Genomic DNA, 25,889 nt, shown 5'->3' with positions numbered 1-25,889 from the left:
AGGGAGAAGCAGGCTCCCCTGCTTAGTGAGGAGTCGATGTGGCACTCAGTCCCAGGACCCTGGGATCATGACGTGTGCTGAAGGCGGATGCTTAACCGACTGAGCCACTGAGGCATCCCTATTTATTTTTAATTGAAGTATAGCTGATACACAATGTTACATTAGTTTCAGGTGTATAACATAGTGATTTGACATGTGTTATGCTATGCTTACCATGAGTGTACCTACCATTTATCACCCTACAACACTTTTATAGTACTGTAGACTGTATTCCTTCTGCTCTACTTTTTGTCACTGTGACATCCCTGTGACATATCCCTGTGAATATCCCAGTATCTGTATCTCCCACTCCACCTTGATACACAAAATAATTTTATTTTTTTAAAAGATTTTATTCATTTATTTGAGAGAGAGAGAGAGAGAGAGGGCAAGCGAGCAGGGGGCAGGGGAAGCAGAGGGAGAGGGAGAGGGAGAAGCAGACTCCACACTGAGTGCAGAGCCTGAGGCGGAGCTCCGTCTCATGACCCTGAGATCATGAACTGAGCCAAAATCAGACACTTATCTGACTGAGCCACACAGGTGCCCCACACAAAATAATTTTATTTTTTAATTTTAATTTTAATTTTTTTAAAGATTTATTTATTTGAGAGAGAGCGTACAGGAGTGGGGGGAGGGGCTGACCAAGGAGCCTGATGCAGGGCTGGATCCCAGGACCCTGAGATCATGAGCTGAGCTAGAGGCAGACGTTTAACTGACTGAGCCACCCAGCTCCCCCCGACAAAATAATTTTAAATGAACTAAGATACCCATTATCTAAGGGAACTCTTGAGTTGAATCATTGTATAATATGAAGAATTATTTTGTGATATGAACCACTACTTTTTAAGAAATTTGTTTTAGCTTATATTTTCTTTTTTTGCTTTTCTTATAAGTGAGGCCAATTATATATATCAGTAATCCCATTCATAAGAGATTGAGGGACTTCTTATCAATGTTTAAACTCTTTGGGCAGTAAGTATTGTACACATGTTACCATAGTCATACCTAGTTTTCCCTTAGGTCTCATATGAACCTATCAGGGTCATGGAGACACATAGTTTTCTTATTTTGGTTTCTTTCAACTTCTTTTTCCTATGGAGACTTAAACTTAGTTTACATATTCTTCTAGGAAAGACCTGTAAACATTTATAAACCTTTGGCAGCATATCATAAAAGGACTTCTTTACTTATTTTTAAGTTTAATTATGTTGCTTTCTATTAAAAGTGGTCTCTTAATTAATATAAAATGTATTTGAATTACTACCTGATGATACCCACTAAGAGACCTCACTACCAAGTGCTCTGATTTTGGCAGGGGCACTCAGGAATGCTGTGCTATCTTTGTGAAAAGAAAACTTTACAACACCCCCAACCCCCTACTGCCCCATCTTGGATTGCTGACTTAAGCTATCCTGTTGGAAGTCACTCCGTCTGTTTAGGATGATGGCATGTGATGTTGCCTAGGGATCTTGCAGGAGGAACCTGTAAATACAATAATTTTGAAAGCCCTAGTTAATGAGAGAGGAAAAAGCAGGCCCTTCAGGCCTGAGGTTAGATAACTTTTATGATCATGACTTGCTGTCATTAGCTTGCTAATTAAGTCCAACTGTTTGCTGACAAAAACTACTTCTAAATGAGATTGCAAAAGGTTTCCATAATATTACTGTTCCTTTTGCTAAGGAAGTATAAATACTTCTCCATGGAGCCAGACTCCTGAATCTCTTTGTAAATATGTAATTTAGAAGCTATGCATCTAAATTTTCCAGAAAATTTGAGTTCTCAGTGTGTTCTAAATGGGTGAAATGCAGATTGAGTGGTAGTCCATCTTACCTTTTTATTTTGTCTTATAGTTCTGAAAGTTCTAGAGATCTGATACTCAAAATTATAACATCTTTTTAGAGTTACTTTGTTGAAGAAGCAGGATTATAGCCTTTTATGCCCACCTTGTGTATGCTCCTAGCATTGCTTATTTCTAAGGAGCTAATGCTCTCTTTTCTTTATAGTTGACTATTTTAGCTATTCACAGAAAGCTTAATTAAAGACTTTTATTATTATAGTAGTGCAGACAATGAGTAGCTCTTATTTTCTAAGAGACTAAATGTCTTTTTTGGTAATATCTCTCAAGGAAACTTGACAAAGAAGGTTTTTTTTTTTTTTCATCAGTTTTATTAAATGATTCATGAATTGGGCAGCATCTCATGTAGCAAGTAGAGGGGGGTCCCAACAAAGACGACTTTGAAGTTTATGCACTGTAAGCCTTTTTCCACCAAGGTTGTAAAATCTGTGTGTGTGAGTGTGTGTATTCATTTTTCAAAAAAAATTATAAGGTATTAAAATATAGTTAACACTAGAAATGTATTTAATTCCTCTTTGATGTTGAGAAGATACCTCAGTATCTTATAGGTACTTTATTTGCCCAACGTAGGCCACTCATTGTATTTGTGAAGCACAGAAGTATCCGTCAGATGTACAGTGCATACAGTAGTTAAGAAAGGACTTACTGGATTTGTATTCTAAGTTTCTGTTTCAGGTTTGTTGTCTTTGTTTGACTAGAGTTACTGGTTTTTTTTTTTGTTGTTGTTGTTTTTTAGATTTATTTATTTATTTTAGAGAGAGCGTGAGCATGAGTGGGAGGGGCAGAGTGAGAGTGAGGGAGAATCCCAAGAAGGCTCCGCATGTGGGACTTGATCCCATAACCCTGAGATCACAACATGAGCTGAAACCAAGAGTTGGTCTCTTAACCGACTATGCCACCCAGGCACCCCTGTTCTTTTGTTATATTGATAGGTGTCTAGACCAGAAGTTGGCAGACTTTTTCTGCTAAAAGACTAGGTAGATATATTAGTTTCGTGGGCTAAAGGACTCAACTCTGCCATTGAAACTACTCAGTGCTGCCATTTTAGCACAAAAGCAACCATAGGATACGGGGAATAATGGTTGTGGCTGTGTTCCAATAAAACTTTATTTACAAAAACAGGAAGCTGGCTGGCTTTGGCCCATGAGCTATAGTTTGCTGACTCCTGTACTAGACTATGAGGGACACCATCTTATATCTCCATATTGCTTGTAGTCTGTATGGTGCCTGGAACTTGTTCATAAATATTTGTTGAGTTACTGTTGAATGAATAGATGCTGCCTAAAGAATATATTAAAGAAAGGTGTATCTTTGTTTAGGATGTATTTTCTATTTCTTCTCCTAATTTTTTTGTCTTCTCTAATCATCCCTTTAACTTTAGAACTAACATTGGCACATTTTTGTTTTCTGTCACAATAAATACACTTTAAGACCAGAACTATGCTGGAAAGAAGCCAGATGGATTAACTGATGAATGGATAAACAAATTGTGATATGCCCATACAGTGGAATACTACTACTCAGCAGTAAAAACAAATGAACTACTGAGAAGTTTGTTTTTCAAACACATTATACTAAATGAAAGAAAACAAAACAAAGAAACAAAACAAAAGATGGCACACTGTATGATTTCATTTATGTGACATTCTAGAAAAGGGAAAACTATGGGAACGTAAAGTAGATTGGTCATTGCGAGGAGCAAAGCAGTGGGGAATTCACTGCAAAGCAGTACATAAGAATTTTGGGGGGTGCTTAGAAATGTTTTATATTTTTTTTTTTTTAAGGTAGGGGTTGGGAGGTGGGGCAGAGGGAGATGGAGGGAGAGAAACCTAAGCAGATTTCATGCCCAGCACCCAGCCTGATGTGGGGCTCCATCTCAGGACCCTGAGATCATGACCTGAGCTGATATCAAGAGTCAGATGTTTAACTGACTGAGCCTCCCAGGCCCCCCAGAAATGTTTTATATCTTGACTGTGATTGTTATATGGTATAAATGATACCGTTTATGGGTATCTTTAAAAAAAATGATACCGTGTATAAATTATATACATTATACAAACTCACCAAGCTATAACTGAAAATTGGTGAATTTGGTTGTATATAAATTATGCCTTATTAAAGCTTTAAGAAGAATCAAACCAGATCTGCAATACCACTGCAGTATTATACACTAAACCTTAGGGGAAATAGGTGTGTGTGTGTTTTTTTTAACTATGAAAATACAAAATGAAAATTAATGACTTTTTAACTTTTTAAATTACAGAGACACAGCTAAGTTCTCCTGAAACGTTTGACCTTGAAAAAGAAGTCTCTCCAGGTGGCAGAGAGATCCTGGATGAAGTAAGAATAATAATTGCAGATAAGGAGGTGAATATTCTCTATAATTTTTCTTTCTACTGATATTCCTCTCTCTGATGCAACACTGACCTTGGCTGAAAAGATTTAGGTGACAAAACGTTGTAGGCTTGGAGATGCTTATGTCAGAGATTCTTACAGTTAAGTTCACTTCACTACAGTTAAGTTCAGTTGAGCACTGTTTCTAAAAATAGGAGTAGTTACCATTTCTTGATTTCTTAATATGCTTTATTATTTCTGTTACAGATGGGGAAAACAGAGGCTTAGGATGTTTAAGTCATTTACTCATACTCAAAATGCTGATAATGCTAGAACTAGAATTTGAACATGGATTTATCTCCAAAGTCTGGGATATTTTCTATTATATTACTGATAAGTTAACAGAAATGAACAAACTTGGAAAAAGTCACTATTATTTATATTATATGTAACTTTCAGTCCTAATTTCTACATGGTATCAGAAATGCAGTCAGGATAGCAGCATGATACAATAAGCAGATTTTTATTGGCTTTTTTACCTTTCCTAACTTCACATATCCGGCATCATCCATAAAGGTGGTTGATACAAGTTCATACCTCTGATTAAGATTCTCAGTATATATTTATCATATTGAGTATTAAAAACAGTTTGCCAGGAATTTTAAAAGAGAATTCAGAATCTTTAAAATTTGTTCTCTAAAGCAGTCTGAGAATTAAACAGATTTTTCTATGGAAGTAAATATTTTGGTTACATTTGTGTATGATATCTTACCCTGAGCATTTAAAAATAAAGGTTTCATTCTCATTCCTTTTTATACTCTAGGTTTTTTGAAAGCAGTTTTTATAATAGGAGGTAGATCTCTTCCCTAGTCTCTGCATTGCAGGTAGCTGGGTAGAAATTCTGCTTTCGTGAATCATGCACACTGCTTGGTTCCTTGAAACCTGATCTGTCACAACTGACAGACTGAGATTCCCTGATGCTAGTGGTGGTAGGGAAGATGGTGACACTCCCTACAACAGAGTGACTGAGGACAGATCCTGCTAGATAATGTTAAAATGGCTTCTCAGGGAGGGACTAGAACCTTCTAAATGGGGATGGGGAGCAGAGTGTTATTAACATAGTCATCTTAACTACAGAAGAATCCCTACAATCCTTTTGTTAATCAAGGCTGATTTCTTACCCATCCATGACTGCAAAGGAGACTGTTCTTAGTTTGGGGCAAAGAGCATGAACCCTATTTAGAATTTATAGGGTATATGTCTGCACCACTACACATCAAAGGGATGGAATTATATGGCCTTTCTCACATTGAATGTTCTCTTTCCAGTGTTGCTGTTTGCTGGTATCTGTGGATGTCTGTAAATAGGCTTAGAATTCTGTTTCCATTAAAAGATGTTAGAGATACTGTAGTTTTTAAGTCATTGAGTAGTCACTTACTAGTTACAAGTCACTTATTAGAAAGGTAGAATCTGAACATTTTCGAGCACAAAGATAGTATCATAATGGGTGTGGACTCTTGATCTTGGAATCTGTGTACAGGGTCTTTTGTCCTAAAATGTCTTGTTTATTGGAAGGTGGTATGGTGTAGTACGAGGAGCTTGAGCATTGGAATTAGAAGGATCCCAACCCCATCACTTAACTTTGTGACCTGGGGCAAATTAAGTAATTGTTTTATTCATTTCATATATTTGACAGACACTATAGTTCGTATACTGTGTGCCAGTCGTTTGTTTTAGACTCTTGAGGTACAAAGATCAAAATAACAACAAAACAGTCCCTGCCTTCTAAGGGTCCTGGTAGAGGAGGAGACAGACACATAGATAATTATAATGTGGTCTGACAGATATAATGATAGACAGATGTCTATGGCATTAGGGAAGCATAGAAGAGGAATGCTTTTCTGAATTTCAGTTCTTCATATGTAAAATGGAGACAAAAAATAGCCTATTTTACTGGGTTGCTTTGAAGATTAAATTAGATAAAGAATATGAAACGCGTAGCAGAGATTTGGCACAAGTAGAAGTATGTGTGTGGAACCAGTTATTATTTTACTGCTTTGTAATATATTGTGGCTGTTCAGTGATATTAGCTTACTAATGACAGAGAATTGCTCAACAGTATCTGAGTTATTTGGAATAGCATGGCAGAATTGTAGTCCTTCTTGATTTGATTTCCTGCAGTGGTCAGATTCCTTTGGAAATAATATTTTCTGAATATCTTGCCTGAGACAATCCTTTGGTTGGGGATACTATTTTCTCAGAAAAGTTAATAGAAATTATTCGGAATCAAACAGTTGGTTTAGTCAGTTGGTTTTTAAGTAAACTGTGTTGAGTCCTGTGGAAAGAGGGGAAAGATCTAAAGAGCTTTCTAAGCTACACAGAAACTGGGTGGGGGAGGAACAGAGGGTTGGTGATTTGTAGGACGTTTATTTTCACCTGGTTTATTTCTTGAGGTGAGGTTTCTTTTGAGTCCAGAAGGTAAGGACCAACCTTTAAGAGATCAAGATTCAGTGTCCAAGTACCTCTTTTGAGAAATGACTGTATAGTATTTTAAAAGAAGTAGAAGCAGCTCTTCAGAGACTGAATCCCTGACTGCATGGTCCTAATAAAAGCTGCTTCGCTTATATTTTTTCCTCTTGAAGTCCGTCTGTTGTAGTTAATATTTAAATAGAACTTTTAAATGGTGCTGAAAAAAATCTTACTTTATATAAAAATGTTCAGAAACCTCTGGGTTGTCTATGAATGTGATTGGAAGTGGTCTTGTATTCACAATAAGACAATAATAGACTATTCCCTCTTGAATACATTAATAGCTGAAGGTACCTTCTCTGCATTTTATAGAGCTAGTGATGAATACAAAGGAGTATAGTGCTGGGTGTGAGCACCAGTGACGTTCATGTCATATAACATTTCTGTGCTTAGTGAACTTTAGAATGCCAAGTAACTGCTCAATTGCCATTAACTTTCAGTAACTCAAGACTGCTTGCAAATTTTAGGGTATATTGATTTTTCTCCCCTCTGTTCAGATGGCTTTGCATGCACAAGACAACTTTTCCTTGTAAGATTTATGAACAGAGGAACCTGGGTTTGTGAGAAGCTGAGTGACTAAGCTTGGAATAAGTAACACCTAGAACTTCCAGACATACTTGGCTCTCTCCACCTTCTAGAGAAGAATAATAGAACCAGATAGTCTCCCAATATCTGGCAGGGTCAGCAACAAAGTAGAGAGGATGCTTTTTTTGCTTTTGCTGCAATTTGGTAGAATAGAAATACTGAAGTTTTGATGCCACAAAAATCTTGGGTTTCAGTCTAGATGGTCCACTTACTAACTTTGTGATCAGCAGGTTACTTTACCTTTCAAACGAACATCAATTTCCTCCTCTGTAATAGTAGACCTAGTGTTCCCTCTGCCAGTTGGGTTGTTGTGAGTGATGCGTATGGAAAATGCTTGGCCAAGCCTGGTATAGAAAATAAATTCAATCACTGTTAGTTCCTATTTCATCTTTCTTTTTTGTCCGCTTTCAGAGTATGTCTTTTTAAGTAAAAGGCAGGTGGGTTGAAAACGACATTTTCTGGCAGTTGTAGAAACTGTTCGACTTGGTATTTAGATGGCCTGTTTCCCTCTGTTGGATCACATTCACAAGCAGTAGATTTTAGGGATGGCCTAAACCAAAAAAAACTCCAGTTGCCTCAGAGCTCAAATTATCTACCCATCGCAGTTTTGGTCTTGTTTTGATCTTGGACCAGAAGAGGGTTTATTTTTTCCCCCTCGTAAGGCATAATAACAGCCCAGGTGTTCTTTGCTCTTAAATGGATGCAGTGGCTATGCGGGACAGTTTCACATTGATTGGTTAGGACATGCTGTCCTTTGAAGCAAGTGTTAGGCAGTAGTGCTGCAGTGCTCACGCATACTGTTGAATTAATCACTGCAGAGTTCTTGGCTCTGACCTGTAAAGGTAAAATAAAACTGCCTCTCAGACACTGGCAACTGTGGAAAAAATGGTGATTATAAAACACTGAGAGGAATAAGAGAAGGTATAAGAATGGCTTCTGCAGAATTGTCTTAAGGACTTTTATTTGAGCCTGCTTAAATATTTGGGTCTTAGTTCTGTTCTGTTTGCTCTTTTAATCCAAAAGTCACAGATAAAACAGAAGAGGTGGTATGTCTTAACTGGGGTAAGCTGAGGTCTAGGTCTTAAATTTTAGTTGTGCTGCTTTTGCTTAGAATAACTCTTTTGTTTCCTAACTCCTTATGTCTGAAGTCACTTGCAATGCTCACAGTTCTTTTATGAGATTGAAAAGGTTTCTTTGAGATGCTGTTAATATGTAGATTGTTTGAAATACAGCAGACACAGCATACTGACCTAAGAACTTGATAGAGAGGAGTGCCTTCAGGTTTTGGAGCTAAATAGTCCTTGATTTGAGTTTCAGCTCTGCCTCTTATTTGTACTGTAACTTGGGGCAAGTTGCTTTACTGTTTTGGACAATGCTTTCTTCATGTGTAAGAAAGGTTATGTTAATACCTTTGTAAGATTACTATGAGGATTAAATGAGTATTACATGCAGAGTGCTTAGCATAGAGTATGCAGGTTCTGAGTAACTATTAACTATATTAGCGTATCTCCTAATCTTGAGATCTGAATTTGGCAAACTGATTGGTATTGTGTGTCTCTCTCTCTCTCCTTCTCCCCCCCCCTTTTTTTTTGAGAGAGAGTGCGAGCTTGTGGTGGGGGTGAATCAGTGTTGGGCAGGGCAGAGGGAGAGAGAGAATCTTAAGCAGGCTCCATGCCTGGCGCAGAGCCTGATGTGGGGCTCAATGTCATGACCCTGAGATCATGACCTGGGCCGAAATCAAGAGTTGGAGGTTTAACCTACTGAGCCACTCAGGTGCTTCAGTATTGTCTCTTTGAAAGTAAATGGCATATGGGATAGACTCTCTTGCAGTTCTTTAAGGGAAAAGATATTTTATAAAGTAAAGGTATTACAGTTGCCATTTATTATTTCCTTCAGGTTGGTAACAGGGGAAATGCTGAGAAGGAAATACCTATTTCTACAGTCTCATCCAGTACCCAGGTGTCCTGCCCACTGTGTGACCAAGGCTTCCCACCCACAAAGATTGAGCGACACGCCATGTACTGCAATGGGCTGATAGGGCAAGACACAGGTAAAACTTATCAGGATTTATCATACTCTTTTCTTTGCACGGTAGTTTTGTAATCCTGTACAGTGCAGTACAGGAAAAACAGACCATTCTTCCTCAAAGTTAAAGTTGTTGTTTTTTTTTTCTCTTTTCCCTATCTACTTAATTCTCTAGTACTTTTCATCTTCCTTATTACTTTGGCAGGTATGCTACTTTGTTGCATATACTGAGGAGAAAGGGAGGGGAAAAATCTTTCATCTTTTAATGTTTCACCTTACTCTTTGGTCTATGTTGGCCAAAAATCAGTGCGATGCTATGGACCTTGCATTTCATCTTGTATATTCAAATATTGAGACTACTATGGAGCTTGAGGAAATAAGTTCTAGAATTGCCCATTTTTTTAAAAAATTGAAGTATAGTTGACAACAATGTTATAAGAGTTACCCATTTTTTTTTTCAAGGTAAGTCCCTGTGGGGTTTTGTGTGTAAAAGTTCTAACTAAAAACTGCAGCTAAAAAGTATCCCTAATTTCCGTTCATGTCCTGTATATCTCTGCTGCATCACCCTGGAACTTTTGGATACCTCTTGAAGAGAACATCAAAAATCTTGGTTTTGGTGCAGTTGTTGACCAAGAGAATCTGCTTGTTCATCACAACCCTTGAATTACCACCCCTAATCTTGCCTTTCTGTCTGTGGCTTTAAACTCTAAATATAATAGTATCAGCTCAGCTCTCTGTGATCCAACGTGCTGAATATAACCATATCTTAGATGATTGGAAGTGTTGCATGTCTCAGTCCTACTTGATTCCCATAACTTAGAAGTATTTAATCTGAAATTGTATAATTGTGAGGTATTTTATAAGTTAAGATTTCCAGGAAGAAAGGCACATGTTCTTTAATTTTTCTGAAGTATTTATTTATTATATAAGGTAGTACCTAAGCTTATAATTTACATAAATTTGTTGATTTTTCTGATTATAGTCATGTTCATTATAATAATAATTGCTTATATTTTTTGAATACTTAAAATGAGTCAGACACTACTTACATAAATGGGACCACACTATAGTATATATACTATCCTACAACTTTTCTTTATTTGGCGGTAAATTTAGATCTTTCCAGGGACAGATATAGTTTTTACATAGTCGAGATCTTACTATCTGTAAACTTTTGTATTTTGCTTTTTCTAATAGCATAAAATTTCCCCCATGTCACTAAAGTTATGTATAAAAATATTTTTAATACTTACATAATATTTTGTAATCTGAATTGCCTCCACTTACTTAGCTGTTGTGTATTTAGCATGTTTCAGGTTGCCATATTATACTTATATGTCATTGAGCCTTTATGCCTAAAGTTGTTGTATTTTGGGAAATTATATATATGTATATATATGATTATATATATGTATATTTATGATTATATATATGTATATATATGATTATATATACGTATATATATGGTTATATATGTATATATATATTATATATATGTGTATATATATAATATATATATATATTACTAGTTGGGGTGATAGTAAAAAAGGCTCTGGAGTCTAGTCAGTTTGAGGTTGAATCCCATCTTTATCACTTACTAGTGTGTGATTTTGTGCTAGTTTCCTAGCTTCCCTTTATGCAGCTGGCCAATTAATAGTAATGACCTTATTTGATTTTTGTGAGGTTAAATGAGATATTTTAAGGGAAGTACGTATAGTACATAGTAAATACTTAAGGACTTTCAGCTGCTGTTACTATTCCCAGTATAGAATTACTGGGTTAGAGATTTTGTCATCATTTTTAAGCATCATTTTAATAGATTGGTTATCTTTTAAATACAGTGAAAGTGGAAGATCTAAATCTGGTCATCATCTCCTTTTAGTAGAAGAACACTGAAGGACTAGGGTTCTAGATACAATTTTAATTTGACATAGCTCTTCAGGTATGATTTTTTTAGCAGAGGGTTCCAGGGACTGAAAGAATTCTGGAGCTGGACATTTGGTGACCAGAGAAGGAAGAAACTATCTTGCCTATCTCACCAAACATGCTTACCCAACTGGTATTAGTTATCTGAGTCAACAACCTACTCAGCATTGAGGTCCAAAAATAAATGAGTTTGAGAAGCTGAATGTACCTTGAGCTCTAGGATAGATAACCTTCTTCTGGTCAGAATTATTAGGTAAAGGGTAGTATAAAGTAGCTCCTACTGACACCTCTGAGACTGAACTCTCATAGTTGGTGGTTGAATAGCAGGTTTTGATGTTCATTACTGTCCAAAGACATCTTTCAGCTATATAACACTTGTCTTTTAGCCTGTTCTTCCTTACTAGGATGTGGTGGGGCAACTCACAGCCCCAAATACTTGCTGTTGAAATTGATTCAGACTTGTTTCTGAGTATTCTGAAACCAAATGCAGACTTATACCACCCGAACTTAGGGCTCAATCCCGTGACCCATGAGATCATGACCTGAGCCAAAACCGAGAGTCGGACACCCAACTGACTGAGCCTCTCAGGTGCCCCAACACTTTCTTTTTCATAGGGAAATTTGTTTTAAAAATTATTTTAGGAGTATAATAAAGACAAATCTAGAATACTATAAATTTCAACACCAACTTGTCTACCTAGAGTGAGATATTTGATTCCTTTCTGTCACCTATTGCCTTCCTCAGTGTTAATTCATCCAGATACTTACGGAACATTTTTTTTTTTCTTAATGGTGCTAGAATTTATGTGGGTTACTAAAGAAGTTTAAGACAGAATTTCTGTCATTAAGGAGCTTGCAGTCTCATTGGGGAGATAAGAATTAACCTAAGAAATTAATTAACAAGATGACACAAAGTCAGTGATAATGTACCCAAATGAATGATTCTGACAGTAAGTTCAATAGGAAAAAGGAGAGCTGCAGTGAATAGGGATGATGTCTCAGAGGGTGGGTTTAGCTTGGGCTGGGAAGGCTGGATAGGTTTGGTTAAACCATGAAAAAGTAGGGGGCCCTTTATCCTCTTATAGGTGAGATAAGATAGGAAGCAAGGGAAACAGCCACTAAACAACAGCTTCCGTTTAATCTTCTAGTAGTGTTAACTTGCTAACCTAAATTACTCTCTATTACACTATAAGAGAATTTGAAGCAGGGAGTCCCCACTGGAACTGTCCCACTCTTTGCTTTATTCCTGTTCCTAGGAACAGAGTTTGGGGCTATAGGTGGGGTGGGGAAATAGAGGAATTATGTAAAGCACCTACTAGTGTGCCATGTGCCTGCCATATCGTAGGTCTTTGATAAGTTTGCTATCTTTGTTTTTTTCACCAACTTGCCTGCCCCTGTCTTCCTTGCCAGAGATAGTAGTGATTGTTCTGGTTCCTCTCACATTTTATGACTGGAATCAGAGGCCAAGCCCTCAGCCCAGTTTTTGGTTAAAAGGAGCCTCTCCTGCTATGGAAGGGAAGAGTTACTCTTGAAAACATATAACCCAGACTAAGAGACTGTTAGCCCAATGCCTGAGAGTATGGAATAAGAGAGAGGACTTACCTCCCAGAGTTAAGTATCCAGCTCTCTCCTCCTTCCTGTTTTTCCCCAAATCTGATCCTAGACATACTTGGTTTGGCTGTGTAAAAGAAATAGTAATTAGAGTCATTTACATGAAGTGTCTACCATTTATGCCTAGTTACCATGCAGCACAATAACAATTATGCATATCATTAAATATGTGTCTGATTAACTTTGTAAGTTTTATTTGATTATAATACTATACTCTGGGTAAGTTGGCTCAGTCTGCTCAGTTTGTTGCTCAATGACATGGCTATCCACAAGTATGGAAAATTAGAGGTAATGAGTGTTCTTTGCATTGTTTGAAGGGAGAAGATTTGCTAAATTAATCTAGACTAGGACAAAGGCAGGTTGCCTTTGTATTTGCTTTCTAGAAAATGTGTTTGAGACCATTTTTATTTAAACACTTAGGAAGAATGAAGCTCTCCATTACTCATTCAATAAATATCTACAAAATAACTGCTATATACCAAATACAGTGAACAGAATATACAAAGTTCCTGTTCTCATGGAGTATATATTCTAACAGTGGGATACTGACAATAAATAAATAAACATACAATATGTTAAGTGGTGATAAATATTTTAAAGAAGAAAAGAAAGCAGAGGAAGAGGAGGATAGGGAGTACTGAGGTCAGGAGGTAGCAGTTTAGAATAGGTGGTCAGGGAAGGTCCCATTGACAAGATGACATCTGAGCGGAGACCTAAAGGAAGTGAGGGATTTCAAGGTGGAGAGGAGAGTGCTTTACAGACAGAGGCAACAGTAAGTGCAAAGACCTTTACATGTGAACAGGCTTGGTGTGTGTGAGAAATGACAAAGAAGCCTGTGTGGCTGGAGTGAAGTAAGTGAGGGAAAGATAAACAATGAGATTAGAGAGGTAATTGGGGAGGGGACAAGTGGACAGGTCACATAGGGTTCTTAGGCCGTAGTAAGGATTTTAGCTTTTACTCTGAGCAAAGGGGGAACCATTGGAGGGATTTGGGTAAAGAATGAATTAATATTTGAGCAAAGGATCGCTCTGCTGTATTTATAGAGTGTTGGGGTGGGGGACAAGAGTGGAAGCTGGGAGAACAGCCAACATTTTATTTTTGGCAGTATGATACAGTGGGAGAAACATGGGGTTTGGAACTAGACAAATCTGAATTTAAATATCAGCTGTAGTACTTGTCAGCTGGATAATATTTGACAAATGACTTTACCTTTTTGAGGATCAGATGCCTTGTTTGTAAAATTAGTTTGACGTCATTAGGATTATCGTGAGAATCAGAGACACTTTAGGGCCACCTGGATGGCTCAGTCCGTTAAGCTCAGGTCATGATCTAGGAGTCCCAAGCCCTGTATTGGGCTCCCTGCTCAGTGGGGAATCTACTTCTCCCTCTCTCTCTGCTCTCCCCCACCCCTGCTCATGCTCTTTCTCTTGCTCACTCTCCCTCTCAAATAAATAAATAAAATCTAAAAAAAAAAAAAGAATCAGATACTTTATATAAAGTGCCTAGCACTGTGTCTAACATGTAATAAACGTTCAATAAATGGTAGCTGCTGTTATTACTGAATATTACTCCTGCCTGTGTAGTCTTTCTGAAGTCTGTATTTGCGTGCCAATACATAAAGGGTAAGCTATCAGCCAGGTAGAGCTAAGGGAAAGATTAAAGGCAAGGGGGGCGCCTGGGTAGCGCAGTCGTTAAGCGTCTGCCTTTGGCTCAGGGCGTGATCCTGGCGTTTCGGGATCGAGTCCCACATCGGGCTCCTCCGCTGGGAGCCTGCTTCTTCCTCTCCCACTCCCCTGCTGCGTTCTCTCTCGCTGGCTGTCTCTCTGTCACATAAATAAATAAAATCTTTAAAAAAAAAAAAAAAAAAGATTAAAGGCAAGGAAGTGGTAAGGTGGTAGGAATAATGAGCTAGTGAGAAATAGATTTTGTAGGAGAGTTAGGGAAGCTGAAGGCATTAACTGTGTACACTTTGGGCCTAGATACAGGGGTGTGGCTTCGAGTCAGGATACTGTCAAGAGTGGATCTTCTTTTCATGGATATCTCCTGGAAAAATAATAGTGGTAAGTGGGTGAATGGAGGTGAGAGTCTTTGCTAAAGACTTGCCTGACAGCTAACAGAGAAGGACTGAGGCTTAGAATAGGCTTGACTTGGGTGACTCAGCAAAAATCATAAGCCCGGAACATCTCTAATGAAAAAGATTTTTTAATTAGACAAAGTTTGACTTTTTCTGTTTTATATACCCGAATTTATCTGCCTGACTGTAGTTTGTGCCCCACTTAGTCTTCTCACTTGTGTTAATATGGCTTTTGTGGTACCTAGGAGGCTTAGATTAACTATATTCCTATTGACACCTAACTACTGAGGTGTTAACAATTGGGAAATAGCATAGGTTTAGTAAAAATAACATGGATTTTGGAGACAGAGGCCTGTGGGGAGATACACAAATCCAAACATACTGAGATTATAGTGCAGTTGGGCAGAAAAGGCGTGCACATGAATAACGGTAACAGAAGGTTAGAGTTACTAATGGACATACAGTCTGTGGTGTTGCAGAGGAAATGCGATTGGACATTGAGATGGAAGGGCATTAATGTAAAAGAACAGTAGGCAAAAATCACATAAATAGAAAAATACGAACAGTATACAGGAAAGAACACGTGATTCAATGTTGTAGTACGGGCAGTATGAAAGGAAATAGTAGGCAATTGTAGAATGACAAATTAACTTGAAATATGTTGGTTAATATGGGGTAGGGTTTTTTCCAACTGTAAAAGAGTTTTTTGTGTGTGTACTTCACTGTAGCATATAGGACTCTTTGGGATGTAAGTGTTAGAAATATAGTTCAAGTAACCTTTAAGCAAAAAACAAGTTAGTTCGGGTAATTGGGAAATCTGGTGTAGGTTTCAGACAGAGCTGGATCTAGGGGCTCAGACGATGTCTTCCCATCTCTTGACTCTACTTGTCTGTGTTCAGTAGATAGGTCTTTTCAAGGACAAACAAGGTGTCTGCCTGCAGCTGTAGACTTTTAGTCTTTGGAAATGGAATGGAAAAAAGGAGTTCTTTCTCCTGAAACTCTTAAGTCATTCTAGAGAAAGACTTTTGATTAGGCTTTATTTGATTTAAGTGTCCATCCGTGGTCTAGTCACTGTAACCAAGTAGATGGGTATGCATTGTTTATAAGTCAGAACAAATAACAGAAAAGCCTATTGATATCTGTCACAAAATTCTATAAATCACAGTAACAGAAAACACCATTAACAATGGGTTTAATATATAGGGTTTCTTTTTCTCACATAACAAGGTATCTAAAGTGAGGCAGTAACTCAGTGATGTAATAAGAATTTAGGCTTTTCTCTTTTGGCTCTACAATCCTTGACTTGTAGCTTCTTGACTCATGGTTTCAAGGTGGGTTTTTTATCTTTAGACCTCACATCTGTGTTCCAGGCAGGAAGGAGGGGTCAAAGGGGCAAGGCTGTAGATTTTCACTGTTGCAGTCTAATATTCCTATATTAGGAATCTAATATTCCTATAATCTTGTGGGATTGACCTTATTCCAAATTATGGTTTTAAATTTAGAATTGTTTATGTCTTTTGTGTATGTTTATATGTCTTTATGTGTATAAAATTATACTGCCTTTGAAGTTAATTTACTTTGTACAGTGATTCAAATTTACAAAAATTTTTGTGTTCTACTAAATTATTTAGTGAAGTGTTACGCTAGGTACTGGGGGTGCTCAAGAGGTGGTAAAGGGATAGGAGAGAGCCGACTGGGACCTCAAATTTATACTCAGGGAATTTACAGTCCAATGTAGCAAACAGACTTGGGTATAATTAAGTATGATACAAATCAGCTGAAGTACTAAAATAGAGGCACTAAGCACTTACAAAGGTGGAAGAGATTACTTCTGGTTGTCAAGAAAAAGAGCAGATTCTTATTTTAGTGTGTATATATTATATAATATATAGGTATATTATATATAATACATATATAATATATTATATAATATATAAAAATATATATTAATATATATAAATATATATTAATATATGTATATGTTATATATATTATTTACTTTTTATATTTTTTGATTAGTAGTAAATTGAAATTTTTTCTTTTTTTAAAAAAGCCAATTTGTCTCTCTTCTTTGAAGAATTGTTCTCTCAACTTTGCGCAAGTATCTTTTGGGTTCTTAGTATTTTTCTTATCTGTTTATATAAGTTCTTTATACATGATTTGACTTTTGCTTCCAGGGTGCTTTCCAGGTTTTTTCTACCCATCCATCAGTTTTCACCAAGTTTCCAGATTTACGTAGCCTGAGACAGCAACTTCCTTGTGTGAATACTGTCAAAGCTTTTATTTCTTGAAGAGGAGTGCTGATTCTGTAGAAAGATCTAATTGGTGTAAATAGAAGTGGCACTGATACGAGGAAAAGAGTATTAGAATCCATGCAGAATTAAGGGGGTGGGCATCAAGGAGAAAGGATACACAATTTATTGCTCTTGATGATGGTAAGAGGAAGCTAAGAGATAGAGAAGGTCATGGCCTGGTATAGAAATCAGCAGGAGCCAGATACCCAAAGTGGTATACTGTTTAGTAGATTCCTCTTTGATAACTTGGGTCCAGAACTGTTTGGCATTTTCTGGAATGGCCACCATCTTATTTGATTTGAATGCCTATTGACATAGCTACTGGATGAACTCTTAGACCAGTACTTTCACCCCAGAATTACTAAGTTGCATTGCATGTAACCCTTCTCTTGTATTAATAACGTAGCAGCAGTGTGCTTCCCTTCCCCTTGCATCTTGGTTGTCTTCTGACAACTTTTGTTCAGCCTTTCTATGGAACAGTTCCTCATATGTGCTCCACTGTGATACAGTAATAAAGTTGCTGTACGATTTGGCATATGAAATGGCAGTCTGACTGCAGTCTGTGTCTGCTTGAGTCCTCAGTGCCTTCACTCTTCTCATCTTATTCCTCTTACCATTGACTTTGTCTTTGCTTCAGTTACCCCTATTCATTATACCTTGCTGCTAAAGAGCCAGCCCTCAGGATTTCTTTTAGCAGTTTTCTTCTGCCAGATGTGCTTATTCTTTCCTTGAAAAATAAAATAGCTCTTATTAACACCTAAGGTTAATACCCAAAGTATTATGTGTTGAAGGAATATTATCAGCTAAAAACCACTTCAGAGAAGTTCTCTCACTTCATGATCTAGTCACACTTTTTAATTCAGGCATCTAGAGCATTTTAAGAAAGAAGAAAGTTCAAGGAATTTATATTAGATCAGTCATCTCCATTAGAGCTATCTTAGGGCCATAGGCAGGACTTCAGTTACCTTAGAAGATAAGTGTTACTGTTATCTTCATTTTACTCACAAGGAAACTGGCATCAGAGAGGTTTAGTACTTGTCCAGTATCAGATAGTTAATAAGCAGTAGAACCAGGGCCCAAGCCCAGGTTGACCTGATTTCCAGGGCTCTCATTCTTCTTGCTACAGGTTCTATCTGCCTTCCCATGCATGGAGATGGGAATACACACAGTCGGGAAAGTTTGAGGAGACCATGGAAGCCTCAGTCAGTTTTAGGAAAGCAGAGTACTAGAATCCTTCATCCCTGAATGCAAACATGAAATCTGATCTCATCAGAATTGACCTTGTCAGCTTTTCAATTACCTGGAAAAAACAGTTTGGTGGATTCAGACTATTTCCTAGCAAACAGAGTTGATATGACGTAAGTCACCTCTGAAAAGCTTGTGTGCAAAGTGAAAGGATCAGGATGAACCATCAGAATTACTTCTGGTGGTGGCTGTGGAAATTGTCCATTTATAGACTGACTTGTTACTAAGGAGTCTGTGGGCATAATATAAAGGAGACACTTGATAGCGAGATACTATTTTTTCATTAAGTAAAAGGGTTTAATTTGCCAAGTCTTTACAAATCATACCTAATATCAACCAATAAGAGCTACCATTTATGAGTACCTGCTATATACCAGGAACTGTGCTTTTTGTATATTTTGTTTTAATTCTCTTAACAATTTTTGAAGCAGATATTATTCCACTTTTATAGAAGAGGAAATTGAGGCTTGACAGAAAAAGTTTCCCCAGCATCACCTACCTAGAAAGTGGCAGGAGCTGGGCTACACAATCAACTTTTTTTTTTTTTTCAAGATTTTATTTATTTATTTGAGAGAGAGCAAAAGCGAGAGAGATCACAGAGGGGGAGAGGGAAAGGCAGAGTCCCGGCTGAGTGGAGAGCCCAATGTGGGGCTCGATCCCAGGACTCTGAGATTATGATCTGAGCCGAAGGCAGATGCTTAACTGACTGAGCCACCCAGGAGCCCCTCAGAATACTAAATTTAATATGGTAGTCAATATATTGTTTTAAGAATTTATATTAAAACTGTGTGTGTTTCTGTAAGAACAAACTAATGATAATATAATTTTGAGAATAAAGGGTTCTTCTTGGTGGAGGTAGGTGGAGGCAGAGGAAGGGATCAGGAAGTCCACAGTTAGATAATCCGTTTTGAGAATAGTGTAGTTTTTAAGTTGGGTGATTGGTTTGGATATATTTTCTTTTGTATATATTATTAACATTTTAAAGAACTTATGTGTTTCTGTTAATGCTTCTTGTCATTCATTTCACTTCTGTAGGAACCTTGATAAAGCAGCCATAAAATTCAGAAAAGTTCAGAGTTCCTTTTTCCTCTATATGAAACACTTTTTGTATTACCTTTATTTAGGCTCTGACCTAAATATTTGACCACTGGATATAGTTTCCATTAATCATTCTCTAGAGAGAAGCCTCTTGGGTTTTTTTCTGGGTTCTTTATATCTGTGCTACCTTTCATACCAGTTTCTTCAAAAGACAATGGCCAGTTTAATTTTTACTATTGTCTTGCAAAAGGACTATGTGTGTTTGTTTGTTTTAAATACAAACATAAAATGCAACATAAAAATTGAGAGGATAGTAGTACTTTGAACCCTAGTGTGCCACCCATTCATCAGCTCATGGTCCCTGCTGTTCTATCTATATTCCATCCATAACCTCTTCTCAGATTATTTCAAATCAGATCTCAGATATCCTTCGTTATATTACTGGGTATCCCTGAAAGATAAGATCTCTTTATTTTTTTATTTTATTTTTTAAAAGATTTTATTTATTTGATAGAGAGAGAGCACTAGAAGGGTGAAGGGAGAGAATCTTCAAGTAGACTCGGTGCTAAGCGCGGAGCCCAACGCAGGGCTGGATCTCATGACCCCTGAGATTATGATCTGAGCGGAAACCGAGGGTTGGATGCTCAACCGACTGAGCCACCCAGGCACCCCAAGATCTCTTTAAAAGAAAAGCCAGACTAACTATAAACATATATTTTTTTTACCTAAAAAATTAATAGCATCAAATATTTGGTGAGTTCAAATCTCCTTGAGTCTCCTGATTGTTTCAAATCAGGATCCAACAAGGTTTATACATTGTAGGTAGTTTTTGATACTAGTAGCTCAGGCTCTCTTAATTTACAGGAGAGTCACACCTGCAAAGTGTTCCTTTTTAAGACTTAAACACTCATGATTTATACTCATAAGCTTAGTATTGTTACTAACAGTAACTGTGTCATAGTCGTTTTTATTCCCTCCATAGCATCCTAACAGTGCTATGCAGGTAGGCCCTCTGAAAATGTACTCTTCTAAAGCCAGAGTTGACAAACTTTTCTTAAAGGGACAGATAGTAAATGTTTTAAGCTTTACAGGCCATACAGTCTCTGTCACAACTACTCAGATCTCTGTTACAGCTACACAACTGTGCTATTATAGCACAAAAGCAGCCGGAGACAATATGTAAATTAATTAGGTGGCTATGTTCCAATAAAAGTTTATTTCTAAAAACAGTTGGTCAGCCCATAATTTGCCTATCTCTGTTGTACAGCATTGGTTTTTCAGAATGTGTTCTATAGATCACTAGGGTTCTGTGGAGGTGTGGAAAGGGCATGACAGCCAGGACTAGTACTGGTATGAGAGTCTGCCTTTACCACCTACCTCATCCAGAACTCTGCTTTTATGAATTTTTATATATTGGGTTTCAAATGAGATTTTATTTGAAAACAGGATTCTCTCGTTTAGAAAAAAAAAGTTTAAGTTCACAGGTCTATAACATATTCCTAGTCTTTATAACAGTGACTCCTATTACTATTGCTTTGTGTTAAGCACTATGCACTTAATGTATTTATGCTTACCTTTATCTCATCTGATCTTTGCAGCAACCTTAAAATTAAATTCTGTCATTCCCAAGGAGAAGTAAGTAACTTTGTCAAAATCACTAAGCTAGTAAGTTGGATTGTTTGACTTTTTTTTTTTTTTTTAAGATTTACTTATTTATTTGAGGTGGGAAGGGGCAGAGGGAGAAGGAGAAAGAATCTCAAACAGACTCCCCACTGAGCAGCAGAGCCTGATGCAGGGCTCGATTTCACAACCCTGAGATCATGACCTAGGCCAATATTAAGAGTCAGATCCTTAACCAACTGAGCCACCCAGGCAACCCTGGTTTGTTTGACTTTTTATTACTGAGACAGGAATTTTCTATATGTCCTGAATACTAGTCATTTGTCACATATATGTTGTACAGACAATATCTTCTAATCTGTGACTTGCCTATTTTCTTAATGGTATCTTGATGAGCAGAAGTTTTAAGATAAAGTTTAATTTGTCATTTTTTTTCTTTTATGGTTAATATTTTCTGTTAGGTTTATGATGCATTCTGAATTAATTTTTGTGGAAGATGTGAAGCAGTAAGGGTTGAGGTTTATTTCTTCTGTATGAATATCAGTTGCTCCAGTACCATTTGTGGAAAAAACTTGCTTTTCTTAATGGATTATTTTGTTGCCTTTGTAGAAAAATTAAATGACTATATAAGTGAGGTCTTGGTTCTCTGTTATAGTTCATTGATCTGTTTTTTATCTTTATGCCAATGATGCAAATATCTTGATTACAGTAGCTTCATAGTAAGTTTTGAAGTCAGGTAGTAAAAATTCCCCTTGTTCTTTTTTAAGATTGCTGGATATTATAATCTTTTGCATTTCTGTATAAATTTTTCAGTAACTTGTAAGTATATTCCTAAGTTTCCAACTTTGTTAATATTTTTCTTGAAGTATATTTTTTCTGATAGAACAACTAAATAGTTTTTGCCATTTCAGCTCTTTTATGTCTACTGTTTGCCTAGTATATCTTTTTCCATTCAGTTACTTATTACATATTTGTATTTTCTTTTTTTTTAAAGATTTTATTTATTTATTTGAGAAAGGGAGAGTTAGCACACCCAGGGGGAGCGGCAGAGGGAGAAGGAGAAGCAGGCTTCTTGCTGAGCAGGGAGCCCGATGTGGGGCTCAGTCCCAGGACCCTGGGATCATGACCCTGAGCCAAAGGCAGATGCTTAACTGACTGAGCCACCCATGCACCCTGTATTTTTTTTTTTAAGGATTTATTTATTTATTTATTTATTTGAGAGAGACAGAGAGCACATGCTCGTGGGGCAGAGGGGCAGAGGGAGAGAGAAACTTAAGTAGACTCCACGCTGAGTGAAGGAGGGATCACGACCTAAGCCGAAACCAAGTTGGTTGCTTAACCTGACTGCACCACCCAGGTGCCCCAATATTTTTATTTTTATTTTTAAAGTGAGTGTCTTCTAGACAGCAAACCATTGGGTCATGCTTTTTATCCATTCTATGATCTCTAATTTTTTGGGTCATGCTTTTTATCCATTCTATGATCTCTAATTTTTAATTGGAAAGTTTAGTCAATTGACATTTAAAATTTAATTATTGATGTGGTTGGATTTAGATCTACCATTTTATTGTTTTGTTGTTGTTTGGTTGTTCGTCTCTCTCTCTCTCTCTCTTTTTTCTTTCTTATCCTTTGATTATTTGAATATGTTAATAGAATTTTTTAATGCTATACCTCTTTGTATTTTTAGTGGCTGCTCTGGGGATAGTAGGCTTTTCATAGTCTACTTACACCACTTAACAAAAAAGTGTAGAAATCTTGTAACTGTATAAGTCCATTTACTATATTTTCCCTTAACTTTTATGCTATAGTTGTCAAATGTCACATGTATATCTCTATATATTATAAACCCCACAAAACATGCCAAAGCTTTTGCTTTAAACAGTCCTGTGTATTTTAAAGAAATTAAGAGGAAAATAGACTTTTGTATTTATCAGATAGTAATCATTTCTGATATTTTGAAGTTCTTCCTAATGATCTGAGTTCCTATTGTATCACCCATTTCAGCCCGAAGAAATTGCCTTTAGCATTTCTTACAGTGTGGGTCTACTGGCCACAAACTTACTTAGCGTGTTATTATCTGAAACTGTCTTGATTTCACCGTCATCCTTGAAGGTTATTTTTACTGAGTATAGAATTTGAGTTGATAGGTGTCCCCCCCCCCCCCACTTTAAAGACTTTGTTCCACCTTCTTCTGGCCTCCATTGTTTCTGATAAGAAATCTGTGATCAGGGGCGCCTGGGTGGCACAGCGGTTGAGCGTCTGCCTTCGGCTCAGGGCGTGATCCCGGCGTTGTGGGATCGAGCCCCACGTCAGGCTCCTCCGCTATGAGCCTGCTTCTTCCTCTCCTACTCCCCCTGCTTATGTTCCTTCTCTCGCTGGCTGTCTCTATCTCTATCAAATAAATAAATAAAATCTTAAAAAAAAAGAAATCTGTGATCATTCAAATTGTTGTACCCCTGTAAGTTGAAAATGTCACATTTGCCTCATTCTTTTTGTATATTAAGTAATCTTGAATTTTATCTTGGACATTGTGAATGTTGTGGATATTCTAGAGTCTGTCTTATTTCTCAAAGTATTATTTGTTTGTTTTATTAGTTAACTGGGTTGGAATCAAACTGCACATTATTGTTTGGGGAGGCAGTTCAAATCTTAATTTGGTTCTTTTATCCTTAACTGGAGTCTCTCTTCTGCATGAGTGGTTCTGGAGTCAGTCAGAGACCTGGGTAGAGTTTATTTACAAAAAGTAGGTCTTCTCTTTTCTGGTTTTTCCTCTCGGAATATTCCTCAGTTTGGATTTGTCTCATGTTTTCCTATGATTAGATTCAGGTTAAACATTTTTGGCAAGAATATAACAAAGGGAATATTGTAGTCCTCTAAATGCATCATGTCTTAGTCATTTTGGGCTGCTCTAACAAAGGACCAAAGAATGGGTGGCTTATAAACAACAGAAATTTATTTCTCACGGTTCTGGAGGCTAGAAGTATGAGATCAGGGTACCAGCACTGTTGGGTTCTGGAGAGAGCCTTCTTCTGGGTTGTAGATTGCTGACTTTTTGCTATGTCTCATATGATAAAAGGAGAGAGCTCTGGTTCTTCATCCCCTTATGATGGCACTAATCCCATTCATGAAGGCTCCACTCTCATGAGCTAATCACCACCCAAGGACCTCACCTTCTAATACTATCACATTGAGGGTTAGGATTTCAATATATGAATTATGAGGGGACACAAACATTCAGTCCTTAACATCACATCAAGGGGCAAATGATCATCAGTTTTTACTATTGGCATTGTTCAATTTGATCTTCTCTTTAAGGTGGTGTCTACCAGATTTTCTTCTATAAAGGTACCCTTTCCCCTTTTAGTGATCAGTATGTTAATCTATGGGGTAGTGCTTTGAGGCTCTATGAATATTCTGTTCCCAAGCAGGCATTCACCCATGGTTTTAGCATCAATTGGTGATTCTTGCTTAAATTAATTATTACTATAGCAGTAAATGGTGATTTGTGTGTGTGTGTGTGTGTGTGTGTGTGTGTTTCTGCTGTTCTTCTACATTGATTAGCTGAGATTTTTCTGTAAAGAGAGGAACTTTCTTTCCTTACGCCTTGTTACTGTTTTTTTAGTGTGGAATGAACTCATGTATTCATTTTTTTTTTCTTATTTTAGATTTTTAAATTTTGAAGTCATCTCTACATTCAGGGTGGGGCTTGAACTCACAACTGCAAGATCAAGATTTGCATGTTCCTCTGGCTGAGTCAGCCAGGTGCCCTGGATTCATTTCTTAAATTTAATGTGTTGTAGTTCATTCTTTCCAGTAGTCATTTTGATGTTCAAATTGTTCCAAATTTGACCAGTGGAAGTCCCTTCAGGTTGTCTTCTGTAACCTTTGGGCATGTGCCCAACAAATTTTTCAGCACTTCTTTTTACTACAAGAGGTTATAGGGCTACCATGACTTACCCTCTTCACATCTGGAATTTGCCATTTACCCAAGGGCTCTACTCCTAATCATTAGGCTGTTTTGCCTTCTAACAATGTTTTTGAACATCGTGTGTTTATTGTAGAAGATTTTAGGGAAATTTTATTCAGAAAAAATTTATCCATGACCCAGCCCAGTCCAAACCACTGCTATAGTTTGATATGTATCCTTTCTTTACTTTTTTTTTTTTTACGTAGTTAGTTTGTACCAGCAGGTTTTATGTTGAGCCTGTTTTTTATTTTCATTGTTTAACAGTATAATGAATCCCTATAAACCTATTTTCCAGCTTCAGTAGTTATCAACATATGAAGAATTTTTTTTCACTTATACCTCCCATCCACCCCCCACTAGATTTTGGGGAAGCAGTTTTCAGGCATATCATATCATATCATATCATATCATCTATGAATACTTTAATATGTATCTCTAAAAGGTAAGGACTATTTAAAAAAAAATACAATCATGGGATCATTATTACATCAGTCAGCATCTCTTTTCCCTAATTATCTCATAAGTTTTTAAAATGGTTTGTTCAAATCAGGTTCCAAACAAGTTTTACACATTACATTTGGTTGATATCAGTTGCTTTTAATCTATTATCCTCCTTTCTCCCTTTCTCTCTTTTTCTTTACAGTTTGTTAAAGAGACTGGCTTTTTGTCTTTCAGAATTCCCTTTCTCGATTTTGCTGATTGTATCCCTGTTCTATCTTGAGTGTTATTCTGTTCTAGACAAAAATT

The 25,889-nt window shown here is 37.0% G+C and overlaps 1 protein-coding gene across 4 annotated transcripts in view; it reads left to right on the top strand.

Annotated features, from left to right (window-relative positions):
* The window catches only part of UIMC1 (ubiquitin interaction motif containing 1), a 132,303-nt gene that overhangs the window by 81,078 nt on the left and 25,336 nt on the right, over positions 1 to 25,889 (top strand). For all 4 annotated transcript variants that reach the window (XM_026511040.4, XM_026511038.4, XM_048224303.2 and 1 more), the window contains 2 exons: positions 4,158 to 4,261; positions 9,239 to 9,392. In XM_026511040.4, the coding sequence (XP_026366825.1) occupies positions 4,158 to 4,261; positions 9,239 to 9,392 (258 nt within the window). The remainder of the gene's footprint in view (positions 1 to 4,157; positions 4,262 to 9,238; positions 9,393 to 25,889) is intronic.

Source organism: Ursus arctos, unplaced genomic scaffold (assembly GCF_023065955.2).
Source record: "Ursus arctos isolate Adak ecotype North America unplaced genomic scaffold, UrsArc2.0 scaffold_15, whole genome shotgun sequence".
In the NCBI taxonomy this organism is placed as follows: Eukaryota; Metazoa; Chordata; class Mammalia; order Carnivora; family Ursidae; genus Ursus; species Ursus arctos.
The sequence above is the reverse complement of the archived record's forward strand: the minus strand, read 5'-3'. Positions and strand labels throughout refer to the sequence as shown.